The sequence below is a fragment of the Coffea arabica genome, chromosome 9c, assembly GCF_036785885.1.
Source record: "Coffea arabica cultivar ET-39 chromosome 9c, Coffea Arabica ET-39 HiFi, whole genome shotgun sequence".
NCBI classification, from domain to species: domain Eukaryota; kingdom Viridiplantae; phylum Streptophyta; class Magnoliopsida; order Gentianales; family Rubiaceae; genus Coffea; species Coffea arabica.
This window is the reverse complement of record NC_092326.1, coordinates 41,377,538-41,391,790: the sequence shown is the minus strand read 5'-3', so window position 1 is coordinate 41,391,790 and position 14,253 is coordinate 41,377,538. Positions and strand designations below refer to the sequence as shown.

Genomic DNA, 14,253 nt, shown 5'->3' with positions numbered 1-14,253 from the left:
CTCTAGCAGTTGTGAGTTTGAAATTTGGACTGTATCCTATTATGTGCTAAATTTTGTCAGCATCATATCTAAATTGGTATTACGAGCCAACGCACTATTACTGATGTCTTTTACACTGCTCATACTCGTCCATGTTATTGGTTGCAGGAAGGAATTTTAAAAATGGAAAAATTCAATAAGCTGTCTGATGCCAGCTTATCTGCCAGCTTATCTGAAGGGTAATAGCACAAACAAGAGAAGAGGAAAGGTTAATCCAATATTAACTAGTTGTATTATCACTAGTTGTAACATCGGGGAATATCTAGTTGGAATATTATTCAGTTTTAAATACAGCAGACGAAAAGCTGCTGATTGCAAATTCATTGGTTATAATGAATTGTAACACACACCTAACTGGTTGTAACACAATCCGTACATAGTGAAACGTACAGGTCACTGATGTGTAACTCTTTATACACGTGACTCTAAATATTGGTGCACAGGTCATTTCATTACAAAATCTGCATAATTTGTTTTATTGTCTGAACAGATTTGACATAGTTCAATGGCATACATCGAACTCTACAGTTTCTACTGCCATGACAAAATTGTTTGGCCTGGAATGCGTTGTCTAGGCATATTTTAGCACATTGTGAGGGTCCTGCGCACTGTAAAAGGGCGTGGTTGCAGTATTATATCCCAGTTAGAGAAAATTTTTTTCGTTTTATTCTTCACACTTTCCATTTTATTCTACTGAAGGGTGACAATGAACCCGTGCCTGAAATTTGTTATTAGTATTCTTCAATCCTCCTCTAACTTCAATTGCAGTGTCATCAATAGAGGGTTCACACAGAAATCAAATTCTTGGGTGCCAAAGAACAGCCAGTAGATTGCATGATGTTCAGGAAGATCTCGCTAATTTAATGAAATGTTCGAGAAGATCTCGCTACATCAATTGTTTTGGGGTTCAAATCGGCCATCTCTATGTTCTTATTAGATACTTACTAAAGTGTCTAAGAAATTTTATGTGTTGGGGGGAGGACTTATTGTTTGTACCGAGGGCAATAGCACATACAAGAAAAGAGGAAATGTTCATCGGATATTAACTAGTTGTAGTATCACTAGTTGTAATATCAGGGAATTTCTAGTTATAATATCACTAGTTTTAACTAGATATCCGAAAAACTGTCAATTGCAAATTCATTAGTTGTAATGATTTGTAAAATATACATAACTGGTTGTAACTCAAAATGTACATCGCGTAATCAAAATTTGTTGTATTTTAAATATTAGTTACCCTATTTTCAAATTAGTTCCAACGAAATATCATGTTCTTCTACGAAACTGTTACTTATTATGTGGTCAATGGGAACCAAGCCGAGCCATCAATTGTAACTTCATTTCTATACTGAAGGAGTAATACCTACTGATATAAGCTTGTGATACTATCCGTAATACTCATCCTTGTAATACAAAGATCCTCGTACATCAATGGTGCCTGTACAACCTCGTCAATAAGTTGTAACAGATTATTAATTGCTTGTAACATACATATGCAGAATTTTCAGGTTGGAACAGCCACTTAATGTCTCGTTCAAAAAGTATAGTTACACATCATTCATCAATCTCATTCTCGGGAGAGGCCACATCAACGCGTAGTTGCAATCCCTGAGTGTTATTTCCTCCCTGAAATGCGAAACGATGGCAAATCAGCAAATATTATTAATGAAACATACAATTAATGATATACGATATCCAAGTCTCCAATTAACAATATTACATAAACATGTGCTTTAATGATAAAAGTTTGTCACCTGCGGTGATGGTGCAAATACATGATATGCATCAACATCACAGTGTGTTGAAATTGCCGCACGCTCCTCTTACATTACGTAGTATAAGTAATTGGCTGTCCACAAATCATTACCAGTGCCTATATTGCTCACTTATAACGTTAAATTAGACTAGACATTATAACAAAAATGATATATCAGACCATTAAAATATCTCTGACGGCGTTATGGTTGAAAAAAATAGATAATCTGGGATGCATCCATTCTGTAGGGACACTTGCAGGAGGCCCCTGATTAGTCAAACGGTGGAGGTTCGCATAATAAAAAATAATATGTTATTAAAGCGAACAGACGTTAACTACATAATTTGCATGATTTGACAACGTTCGGGTGCCCACAATTACAATTAAAGAAAAAAAGATAGTTCTACTACACGAATAAGAAGGTCTTTATTTTAACTACTAAATATATGCATACCGTTTCACTTTCATCGATATCAGGAGCAACAGCGTTTGGAGGGCCATTCACTGTCTGACTCATTGAATGGGTCTACGAGTTTCGTATGGGCCAAATCATTGTATAAGACAAATAAAATAGGTATATCAGGAGGGATGACGGCCATAACAACATTATCACACAATGTAACATCAATGTAACTATTTATGCTGTTAGAAACATCTAAATAAAAGCAACAGTCATGTCCATTTTATACTAATCGAAACAGAATCAGTAGATGAACAGCATCCCATAAACATGTATTCCTCAAATGAAACAGATGTCGGCTCCGATTCTGAGACCTACAGTATTGACACGGCAATAATATTATTTCATAATTAATGGTACCTAAACTTTAGTTAATAGTATAACGATAACTTAGTTTTAGCATAAATGTTCCCCTAGTACCAAAATTTGATCCATACCGTAGTCTGTGTAGTCCTTGACAGTCTAGATTTTCTTTTTACTCTGTCAAATTTATCAACCCAACTTCGCATCATTCTAATTTTCTTCCCACCACCTCATTTTTTAATGCCTCTTGCGACTACTGCCTCCCTCATTTCATTTACAATTTCAATTTTATCCTATTTCTCGACATTCAGATTTTTTTGATTTTGCAAAGGTTGCTCTTCGCTTTCTGAGAGGAAGAGTTCAACTCTCTTTGCCAAATCGGATGTGACAGTGATTGCTATTTTACTGGTGTCCTCCGACATTGCTGTTCGAGTTGCGACCTTAATCATGGCTGGAGCGAGCTCCCGATAACGAGTTGAAATGATTGCTTTTGGATCAGCTATAATTTCCCGTCCTTACCGATCAAAACAGTCTCCAGCTCGAGCTCTTCTTGTCCATCGTCTCTTAACGTATTCAAGAGGAATTGTCTTTATGCCTACGGTATCAAACACCTTCAATGAGTGTCCACACAAAATTCCTTCATTCTCGTATTTTTTGCAACTACAATGTACACTTAGATCATTCCGATTGAATACCACTATTCTTTCAGATCCTCCATCATATCTCATGACCGCAAACTCTACAAACATCCCTGCATCTTGTTGTCTCAATATAACCATAGCTGTTGACTCGCCATATTCATTTTGGAATGCAACAAATACGGTGGGTGAATACGTCTCTGCTGCATGTACAAGCACAGGTGTTTGCCTCAACCCAACCATAGGGAGCTTTTGCCTCATTTCATATTCTGCGATGAGTTCATTATGTCTCTTATCATCAATCACTCGATTGAAATGTCTAAAGAACTGCACAAGATCATGATCCAGTTTCAAATGATTTTTAATTGCTACATTTAGGCTTTCGCTAAATTGGGTGCTTTGCATTCCCGCGGTCTATCTTTCTTTCATCATACACCTTGCCCACTTATCACGAATTCGATACAACTCGAAAAGCCATTTATTATTTTCAAGATTGTATTTTTTCACCATCGCCTCCCACACCCTATTGAACTGTTCCACTTCTTCAAACTCATACATGCAGGCACCAAACATGTATGGAATATCACTATTTTTCTTGTAATGATTGCCAAGATGTTTCATAAAATTACGCCTTATGTGAAACGTACATAGACCGTGAAATGTTTCTGGCATGACAACTGAAAGAGCGGCTGCCATGGCGTGATCTTGATCGGTTAATATGGTATTTGGACGCTTTCCGCACATTACTTCTAGAAATGTACCAAATACCTATTTGAAAGAATCTATAGTCTCATCATACATAAGGGCAGCACCGAATATCACAATTTGCCTATGTTGGTTAAAACCCACAAACACTCCAAGTGGGCGGTATTCTTTATTTATTTTGTAGGTTGTGTCGAATGTGACTACGTCTCCAAAAAAGTTGTAATCAATTAACATTCCTACATCAGCCCAAAAGATATTAGTTATCTGCCCTTCACAATTCAGTTGTACGGCATGAAAAAAGGATGGATTCTCAAGTGTTTGCTCTTGAAAATAATTCAGCATGTTACCTGCTTCTCCATATTTCAAACTCCTTTCCCGTCGAGTACGAAGATATCGTTTCAGGTCTTCCCGAGTATATCCCACATTTTCCATCCCACCCGCCTCCTTTCCCATAAACTCATGGCTCTGTTTCAATGAAATCCCAGCATCCTCGCTTGTTTCAACTTGGAATCCTTGAGTCTCACTCACTTTTCTTTGTAATGGCATCATGTGCGAACATTAAGCAATGTGCAACTCATGGTTATGTTCTAAGATAAGGTCATGTACACGGTACTTCATTATCTCTCTAAGCAACACAATAACTATTTTAGTTCCACACCCTGTTTTCGTCGGCGCTCGTGTCCTTTTTGGCATCACATCACCTTCGTACTTGCGTTTTACACCTTCCTTGCAGTAACTATATCTCCTAGACGTCGTCACACCGTCTTTGTCTTTATTTAGATAGTCTTTGCATACATTAAAATCCGTTTTAAAGGCATAGTTGTTGTAAAACTTGTACGCATCCTTTTCACTATTGAACTCCATTTCTAATTCAGGGGTCCTATCTTCTACCAATTTGTTACAATCCATTACTTCTGCTCCTACTAATTATGCATCAAACACCTTAATTTGCAGCAGTTCATGAATGGTATGTACATAAACGACAACATAAATGTATATTACCATTCATAATGTGTTATGTTACACACATTATTCGTATACCAAATCCTATTATTACGTTCATCGATATGATTAATATTGTACAAATACTCGTACACCAAATCCTATTATACTCTAAGACAACGATATTATGTATGTACAAATACAACTCCGTGTACAATAAGTTATACATATTGTAATGTGTTGGTCACATGTTGTAGTATATTTTAACTGTATGTACATCCACTTGGATGATTATATTTAGGTTCTAGGTACTTTGTTCACTGGACCTTATGTCATTCGTCAATGACAACCGCCTAAGCCAACTCCGTATTTTTTACTATTTCTATATTTTGAGGGCCAAATAAGTATTTTCTACTCATTGTAATATATTTATTACATCATGTAATTTACTTACAACACCAGGTACACCCATTTATTATTCACATAGGTCGGTTTTTTCCTCTGTTTTACCTCATTTAATTCTGCACCTCCATTATATACACACTGCATGGTCAGGAGAGAAGGGCAAACTAAGATTGTGTCATGAGTATGGACCAACTATTAGATGCACAATGATTCATATCAATTGTAATACAGTACCTATAACCTGTAACTAATTTACAACAGGATGTACATTCGTTCACTTGTTACATGTGACTTTATTTCTCTCATCTTTCACTAATTCCGCTTGATTTCAATACATACCCCTGGGTCTTCCGATGACTACTATCCCATTATAGTTCATCACTGAAAAGCTAAATGCTCACACACACACACACAGATACGGTACAATTTTACTATTCTTCTATCATCTTCATATGATGTCTTCAGTGAATCTAATTTCATCTTTCATTTAACAGATGTGCATTTGGATGACAAATAATTGGCCACAGTTAGTTATATGGTTCTGTCACGTTACCTTCGTCTGCTAATGCACTCTACATTTCACCAAATTCAGAGAGTGCAGCTGCTTCTGCTATTAAGTTGAAGGACAGAATCTGGTGTTTTATGACATGTTGAATTTCCTCTGTTTGCTTCTACCTTCCTGCAAGCCTTGTAAGCATTTAAAATGGATACAACATTTGCTGACCCAGTCACCAAAGTCTCTTCTCAGTTTCTCGGTAACACTCTCGGACAGAAATTGTGTCGAGTTTTCTGAGAAAAAAAAACTAAGATAAGAGTTTTCTGTCAACTCCCTATCTTCAGACGGAGCACGCCAAGTCTCTTCCTTCAGCTCTCTGAATTTTGTGCTACAGTTTTCTAAGAAAGAAAACTAAGATACGAGGTTTCTGAAAAAAGAAAACTGAGCTCCCTATCTTCAGACGGAGTACGCCAAGCCTCTTCCCTCAATTTCGTTTTGTGCGGCTAATTCAAAATTTCAATTTGCTTTTCAAAATTTCAACTCTACCGTTTGCTCCGTCTGATTCCGTTTGGAAGTCCAAATTTTTTAATTTGGAACGGCGTCGTTTTTGCCCCTTCTTAAGCCTTCTTGACGTGGATCATTTTTCTCCTCATGTTTTTGCTTGTGAGAGGACAGTTCAGGAGCGGTCGGCCCAATACATTAAATGACACGATTTGTTTATATTGAACCCCTCCCTCCCACTTTATATATAGTAAGATATTTGTCCTTACATTTTTTTTTCTTTCTAAAAGTGACCTAGGTGCATTTGTATCAAAATCATTTAATTTCATTGGGGCATAATCTATTCTTTTATTGTACTATGTCATGTGCCAGAATCCAATTTAATTTGTAATTGTTAGGTTGATTGTATTGTATGAGGAAAAGTTGACAAGTAAAATTGACCTACTATAGTGGCAATCATTGGCACTTAAACTCACAAGGTGTTAATAAGTGTTATCCAATATCAAAATATCAAAAAGAAAAAGAATGAAAAAAAAATACTTCAACGAGTGACTCTATTTGCAATGTTATGTTAAAAAATTACAGCAGCGCCCTTTTTATGATGTAATATATGTACTGAAAAGATGAGTATGAAAATAAAAGATATTTGAAATAATGTTTTTCTAACAGGTGCCCATTAAACACTCATTAACATACTTAAATTTTGCTCAATCTACCATATATACACACACATACTACCCTCCCTGTTATTTATATGATTTTCCTAATTAATCTTACTTTTCAAAAAATTTAACATCTAAAGTACATCTTAACAAGTGTCAAACCCATTAAACAGCTCTATTGAAAAATGTATTTGTGATGCAAGCCCAAACATTATTTAAAATTAGAAGTGACAAAATGGATATGTGGTTGATAAATGGTTTTAGTTAAATGGATAGTGGATCAAATTGATCCAATCCAATTAAAACCATTTAATAAATGGATCTAAATAGATGTCATTTAAATGAATAGTGTAAACCATGATCCATCCATTTATCCATTTACTCTCCCAAATCCCAGATTTAAGATCCAAATGTTTTTTTTTCCAAAAAATACAGATCCCTAAAGTTCTATCCTTAAATCACCTAAAACCTTTTGGTAATAACAAATGCTTATACTACTACTCTATTTCAATTCTTCATAAAATTAGTTTAGTTCCAAGAAAATTTAACTGTTGTGGTCAATTTAGCCTTTCATCATTACTTTAAGTATCATTTTATAAAGTAATGGACAATTAAGAACTTTGCTACATTTTTATAACTTTTGGGTGAATTGAATACGGCTTTACAGTGAAAAGAAGTTTACGTTTCCAATTTTTTGTACTCCTGTTCAAGAGGGATGCCTTGAATGAAAGTGGAGTTCTAAAAAGAAATCTTATGTTATTTGAGAAGTAAAATATTTTCATCACATGTGCACGTAGTACCTAAACATGTATGAAACTCCTTATTATACCATTGATATACAAGCTACCTTATATTACTTAGTAAATCAGGTATCTTTTTTTTTTTTTGATAGTTGGGTTGGGTGATAAGGGGAGAGGGATTGTAAGTATGAGAATTTGGATTCAAAACCTTCCACTTATTAAAAAAAAAAAAAAGAAAAGAAGGTGTCATTTACGTATCTTAACCAATGTTGCGGGGACACTCGTTAGAAATTTTTTTTATAAATAAAAGAATTAAAAAAATAAAAATTTATTTTGACACTGCATAATGCATTCTCGCTTTTTCTTTACTTAAGAATGTAAATGTTTGCAATCATTACTACATGAGAGTTTAATTAAAAAAAAAACAAGAGTAGGGACTAAAATATAATTTTGAAAAGGATGGAAGAAGTCTAGGAACTAGAAGCAAATAAAATGCAATTAATGTTATTGGCAACTTCGCATATAAGGAAGTTATGAAGGAAAGAATTGGTGGTCCTACAAAATTAATTTGACATATGAGGAAGTTATGAAGAAAAGAATAGATGGTCCCACAAGATTCTATCCCACTTTTTTTATAAAGGGAAAATCGTCCAAAACGTCCCTCACATTTTGCAAAATGACTTTTTTCATCCTTCACTTTTAAAAATGTAATTTTATGTCCCTTACATATTCACATCGATCAAATTTAATCCCTAACTAGGTTTCCGATCATTTTTGACCGAAATCTATCACGTGCAAGGCACGTGATTATTTTTGAGGGGTAAATTTGTCAAATTATATTTTGCATAATCTGATCTATAGTTCCCCACATTTTATAAAACAAATTTTTCGTCCCTCACATTTTATAAAATGATTTTTTCATCCCTTACATTTCACAAAATGAATTTCTCCATCCTTTACATTTCAAAAAATGAATTTCTCCATCCCTCACATTTCAAAAAATGAATTTTTCATTTCTCACTAATTATGTGTGTGAATACATTTTTTTAAACACATGTATATGTCTATTTGATTTTGGTTAATAATACGAATAGCATAAACACATGTATGTGTCTATTTGATTTCACTTAACAATACGAATACCATATATTATACGTGATCATTTGATTTCATCTGGTATTAGCTAGTAAAAAATCTTGCATTCATTGTCAAGTTGGCCAATAAAGCTATTTTTGGTCAAAATACAATAAGAATATGCAAATTAGGGTTCTATTGGTAAATATTAGTCATAATTATACAAAAAGAGAAGATATCCCACAAGTTGGGCCCAATTACATACATGTCTTTTGCTATTATTATTAAGCAAAATCAAATAGACATATACATGTATTTAAAAAAAATGTATTCACACGCATAATTAGTGAGAAATGAAAAATTCATTTTTTGAAATGTGAGGGATGGAGAAATTCATTTTGTGAAATGTGAGGGATGAAAAAAATCATTTTATAAAATGTGAGGGACGAAAAAATTTATTTTATAAAATGTGGAGGACTATAGATCAGATTATGTAAAATATAATTTGACAAATTTACCCTTAAAAAATGATCACGTGCCTTGCACGTGATGGATTCCGACAAAAAAATGATCGGAAACCTAGTTAGGAATTAAATTTGACCGATGTAAATATGTAAGGGACATAAAATTACACTTTTAAAAGTGGGGGATGAAAAAAGTCATTTTACAAAATGTAAGGGACGTTTTGGACGATTTTCCCTTTTATAAATATTTGCAATCAGTATGTGTGTTTTCTGTTTTTTAAGTTAAGTGGATGTATATGGATGACATGGATAATCCATTTAAATCCACCAACATAATTGGATTTAAATGGTTATCCATCTAAAACCATTGAATTTATATGGATCATTCAAATCTATTTAAGGTTGGTTTATATGGATGGATTGGTGGATATGAATCCATTTTGTCACTTCTATTTAAAATAATCACTTATCCAAATGCAATACTTGATACGTGTTTCCTAATATATTATTGAACGCTTAATACTTTCTTATAAGAAACCTCTCGAGAAAATTTTAAATAATTAGAAAAGTAAGTGTTTTTTATATGATATAGATATAGGTATAGATATTTTTTCGGTCCTTCACAATGTATAGACATAAGTGTAAATTCACTAACCAAGTAAAGCAATCCACAACATCAACTGTCAATTCACAAAAAACATCGTTTAGACTCCCCTGTAGTAGAAAATGGATTAGCAAACTCATAGAAAAAATCATCCAATCTTATTTTTTGTCTTATTTTTCTTTTCCCTAATTGGAGCATTCTAGTCGCTAGGATCATTCCCATCTTCTTATTGATGTGATCGATTTTGACATTCTAAACATGCATGAGTACAAATAGCCATGAAGTGCATATGACCATTAATCAAATATCAATATTTAAAACAACTCTTCTTTGTTTTGTCCTTTCTATCGAATTCTACAGTATACATCCACGTTTACACAAGAGTAAAAAACCTCAGCGGCCACTGAATAAGTTAATCAGTAAACCGTGACCATTTAGTCGACAATTGTTCTTAATTTGTAAAATTAGCAGTTAATCGGTGAAATAGGGTCGCGTAATTGTTGAACAAAATTACTCCGCACTTTGCCACGTGTATAGCTAATTTCACAAATTAAGAGCAATTATCGACTAAATGGTCACGAATTTACTGATTAAGTTGTTTAGTAGTCAATTACTGACGAAAAATAGTTTGATGGCCAAAACATAATCTGACCAATAGTTTAGTGGCCGCTCAGACTTTTTGCCCTTCACACAACCATAACCCGGTAACAAAAGTACGAGCCACAACTCAATACCATAGGTAACAAAACTTTTCAGGTAATTTATATCACAAATCGGTCTTAAGACTTTGAAAATTAACATTGACTTTATATATGATGCTTAAAACTAGAGTCTGTTTAACCAATTAATTGGTGCCTATTAGACTTAGCTCCACCATTGGCATTTGAGGCATAGCAATAAATTGGCTTCCAAGGGCTTCCTTCGAAGATGTGAAGAAGGTGCAGGAAGGTAATAGATATAAGTGATACTATATTAATACGAGAGAGTTTATTAAATACGAGAGAGATTTGCCAAAAAAAAAAAAAAAGTGTTTGTGCACGCATTTAGATGATGAGTTGAGTCTAATGAGTATCCCGAATAAATATAGCTAAGCGGTGTTTAGTGATCACTCATGATTTGTGTTGTCTAGGGCACTCAATTATCATTTTAAAGGGGCCAAATATTTATTTTATGGAAAAAGGTAAAGTTTTAATATCAGGAGACCATACAATAAATCGTAGCTTATGGGTTTGTATGTTAAGTTGTGTGTATCAATGAGCCAATTGGACACATATTAAAAAAAAATCCATTAGGGTCTCGCCAATACTTCTATGTAGGAAGAAGTTAAACCAATTAATTATAATGTTGAGCAATCAGTACGCCAGTATATTGTCCCATTTGGCAAGTGAGTTTTTTGAGTATTTATCTAAAACTTTATTGTAACTTACTGTAAAAGTTTTTAAAAAATTTTTGAAGTGTGTAAATTTTTGAATATTTTGAAATGTATAGTTTAAAATTTTTGAAAAGTTTTTTGAGGTTACTATAGCTAAAATTTTTAAAAAACTTGTAGCAGATAAACTGGACAAAAAACTTGTTTGCCAAACAAGGTTGTTTAGATTCTTTGTTACGATCACCATCATATCCTTGATTTTATGGTCGATCTTCAAGGAAGTCTAGTACGTGGTATTAACCTGTCTTTTTAATGGCAAAGGCCTGCTTACTTTCATTTTTGGGTCCATGCTAATTAAGATAGTTTCCAATTTTCATTTTATCCACATTTGGATAGCGTTTTGAAAATTGGATTGGATCGATCGGTTTGATTGGTCAAACCACAAATTAGCCATGATTCTGATGCGATTCATATTTTGGGTTGACTAGACCTAAAAATCGATCAAAATCGTATGAACCATGCGAGCCAAAAACGAACTGTAGTTTTATACTTTGTCAATTAAATTGAAAAGAAAGAGAAAAAAAAAAGAATAGCTTTTTTTTGAACCCTAAAGATTAATTACTAAAATTTATCTTTAAAGGTCCAAGTTCATTTGAAATGTCAAATGATGTCTTAAATTAGTCAATGGAATGTCTTACTTTGTGCACCTATATTTATATATTTTATTCTTTTCAAAAAAAAAATAATTGAACTTGGATTGTATCAGTCAGATTGTCTGAACCACAACCCGAACATTTCAATGGTTCACTTACCCGTTTGACTTGTAAAACATCGCATAGGACGTTATCCTACAAGCTCTTCACGAAATAATTTTCCATTGGAAAAGGAAAAACAGAATTGGTCTTGATTAATGTTACGTGTCATGCACAATGGACAAAGTAGGTGCCGAGCGGGCAAGGTGCATGAAGAAATGAAAGTTTGGATGAAATCATGGCATTTGAGTGGCCTTGAGTTACAGGCAAACAAATCCTCCGAGAGCAATGCGTGTAACCAAACGAAGCAAAGCACATTTGGAAAGTAAGTTGAACCACGACAATCCAGCTTCCTGTGAGCCTCAAATTCTCATCTCAAAATTTGTTAGGAACACTACCGGTGCTAAAGCTCATCCTCACCTCCATGGATGTATATATTTATAAGTAGCACCAAATAAGGTTTTAAAGTACATGTACGGTTTAAGTTTAGCAATCAATATAAACATTTGACCGTAAATTATTCAGAAGTGATGAGTACTACATTTTGCATCACTTTATTCTCTTCATGGCTACTCCTGGCATCCATTGTAGGCGCCCAATCAAGACCTTTAGATGTGAGAAGCTTTGGTGCGAAGGGAGATGGAGTTTCCGATATCAGCCAGGTAAATAAATTTACACACGAGAGATCGACAAAATTTTAATTCTGTTATCCTATCCAAAATGTGCATTATCATTTGCATGTCATTCTGATCAACTGATGTTTCTCAGGCTTTATTGAGTGCTTGGAAAGCAGCCTGTAATTCTCCAAAACCAAGCACGATTGTGATTCCCAGAGGCACATTTGGATTACTTCAAGCAACCCTTGAAGGTCCTTGCAAGGCCCCCATCGAACTTCAGGTACAAGGCACTCTCAAAGCTCCACAAAATCCTAACCTAATCAAGGATGGTGAATGGGTGACCATCCAGTACTTGGACCATTTTACACTCTCAGGCTCTGGTACCTTTGATGGCCAAGGAGCCAGAGCTTGGGCCCAAAATGATTGTGCCAAAGCCTCCGATTGTAGCAAACTTCCAAATGTAAGCCTCTTAATGCACCAATTATATACGAGTAAAACACAAGTTTGACGCACCAGTTCTAATTGGATTCTAGATCAGAGGCCAAGTTACTCATTTAATTAATACAGTATTAGTACCTCGCACCAGTTGATTCTTTATTGTGTTTGTGGCTTGGCGTTTGCAGAATTTTAGCTTCAACTTCCTCAACAATTCCATTATCAGCGGCATAGCTTCGCTGAATAGCAAATTATTTCACATGAATATTCTGGGATGCAACAATGTGACACTTTCGCGCCTTACAATCACTGCCCCAGGAACTAGTCTGAATACTGATGGAATCCACGTGGGGCGTTCCAGCGGAGTAAACATAACAGACTCAACCATAGGAACAGGGGACGACTGCGTCTCACTTGGAGACGGATCCAAGCAAGTTAGCATAACCAATGTCGTATGTGGACCTGGACATGGGATTAGCATAGGAAGTCTTGGAAGGTACAAAAATGAAGAACCTGTTGTGGGAGTCTTTGTTCGAAATTGCACTCTCATCAACACGTTAACCGGTGTAAGGGTGAAATCCTGGCCTTCAGCCACTACTGGTGCTGCAACAGATGTGCATTTTGATGATATTACCATGCGAAACGTTACAAGTCCTATTGTCATTGATCAGGAGTACTGCCCTAACAACCAATGCACACTTGGCGTAAGTCTCAGAAATACTAATCAAAATCCCAATGGATCCAACTATGTTAAGTTTTATCTGAGAAATCAATTTCTTTTGTGCTTTTTCTTGATCTGCTTCTCCTTTGCAGGCACCTTCACGGGTTAAGATCAGTAAAGTGAGCTTTAATAACATCAGGGGCACTTCGGCATCTGCACTTGCTGTGAAGCTTGTTTGCAGCAAGACTTTCCCATGCGAAGGTGTGGAGATTGGTGACATAGATTTGGCGTACCATGGAAGCCTAGGCAATATCACAACCAACTGTGCTAATGTGCAGCCAACCTTCATGGGCAGACAAAACCCACCAATTTGTGCCAAGAATAACGCTGCCCAATCTTCTTGAATTCACCACCTCAAAAACTCAGCATGGACAGACTTTTTTTTCCCTTCTTTTTTAATTTTCCCAGACAATTCGATTTTGGTTGGTTGGTAGAATTTTGTACAGGAGTTTGCCGACAACACCAACTCCCTCCTTGCATAAGCATCATGTATGGTTGATAGGTAGTTCGTTTTACAACTCTGCAAGAGAAGTGGAGAATAATAATAAAATTTATGAAATTTATACTGAA

At 35.0% G+C, this 14,253-nt stretch overlaps 3 protein-coding genes across 4 annotated transcripts; 1 reads left to right on the top strand and 2 right to left on the bottom strand.

The window, feature by feature from the left end:
• Window positions 1-1,593: 1,593 nt before the first annotated feature.
• Window positions 1,594-4,450, bottom strand: LOC113709029 (protein FAR1-RELATED SEQUENCE 5-like). The gene is made up of 7 exons (XM_072064693.1): window positions 4,249-4,450; window positions 4,046-4,137; window positions 3,704-3,964; window positions 3,254-3,523; window positions 2,495-2,569; window positions 2,250-2,321; window positions 1,594-1,665 (listed from the first exon to the last, which is right to left on the bottom strand). The coding sequence occupies exons 1-7, from the start codon at window positions 4,448-4,450 to the stop codon at window positions 1,594-1,596; spliced, it is 1,044 nt and encodes a 347-aa protein (XP_071920794.1).
• Window positions 4,451-4,459: 9 nt separating this feature from the next.
• LOC113709030 (protein FAR1-RELATED SEQUENCE 12-like) lies at window positions 4,460-4,810 on the bottom strand. The gene has a single exon (XM_027231782.1). It carries the CDS (start codon window positions 4,808-4,810, stop codon window positions 4,460-4,462), a length of 351 nt encoding a protein of 116 aa, XP_027087583.1.
• Window positions 4,811-12,226: 7,416 nt separating this feature from the next.
• Window positions 12,227-14,253, top strand: LOC113709031 (exopolygalacturonase). 2 transcript variants are annotated; one of them, XM_072065189.1, is made up of 4 exons: window positions 12,227-12,572; window positions 12,679-12,807; window positions 13,151-13,666; window positions 13,776-14,253. In XM_072065189.1, the coding sequence occupies exons 1-4, from the start codon at window positions 12,441-12,443 to the stop codon at window positions 14,025-14,027; spliced, it is 1,029 nt and encodes a 342-aa protein (XP_071921290.1). In that variant the 5' UTR covers window positions 12,227-12,440; the 3' UTR covers window positions 14,028-14,253. The 2 variants fall into 2 exon arrangements, with proteins under 2 accessions (XP_071921290.1, XP_071921289.1); XM_072065188.1 differs by having other exon boundaries at window positions 12,679-12,987.

Coding starts and splice junctions, on each gene's coding strand:
- LOC113709029 (XM_072064693.1), bottom strand. CDS start 4,450: ATGATGCCATTACAAAGAAAAGTGAGTGAGACTCAAGGATTCCAAGTT. Junction 4,138..4,248: donor TTTGAAATATGGAGAAGCAG/GTAACATGCTGA, acceptor GGGCTGATGTAG/GAATGTTAATTGATTACAAC. Junction 2,322..2,494: donor GCTGTTCATCTACTGATTCT/GTTTCGATTAGT, acceptor CGAAACTCGTAG/ACCCATTCAATGAGTCAGAC.
- LOC113709030 (XM_027231782.1), bottom strand. CDS start 4,810: ATGGATTGTAACAAATTGGTAGAAGATAGGACCCCTGAATTAGAAATG.
- LOC113709031 (XM_072065188.1), top strand. CDS start 12,441: ATGAGTACTACATTTTGCATCACTTTATTCTCTTCATGGCTACTCCTG. Junction 12,573..12,678: donor GAGTTTCCGATATCAGCCAG/GTAAATAAATTT, acceptor GATGTTTCTCAG/GCTTTATTGAGTGCTTGGAA. Junction 13,667..13,775: donor ACAACCAATGCACACTTGGC/GTAAGTCTCAGA, acceptor TCTCCTTTGCAG/GCACCTTCACGGGTTAAGAT.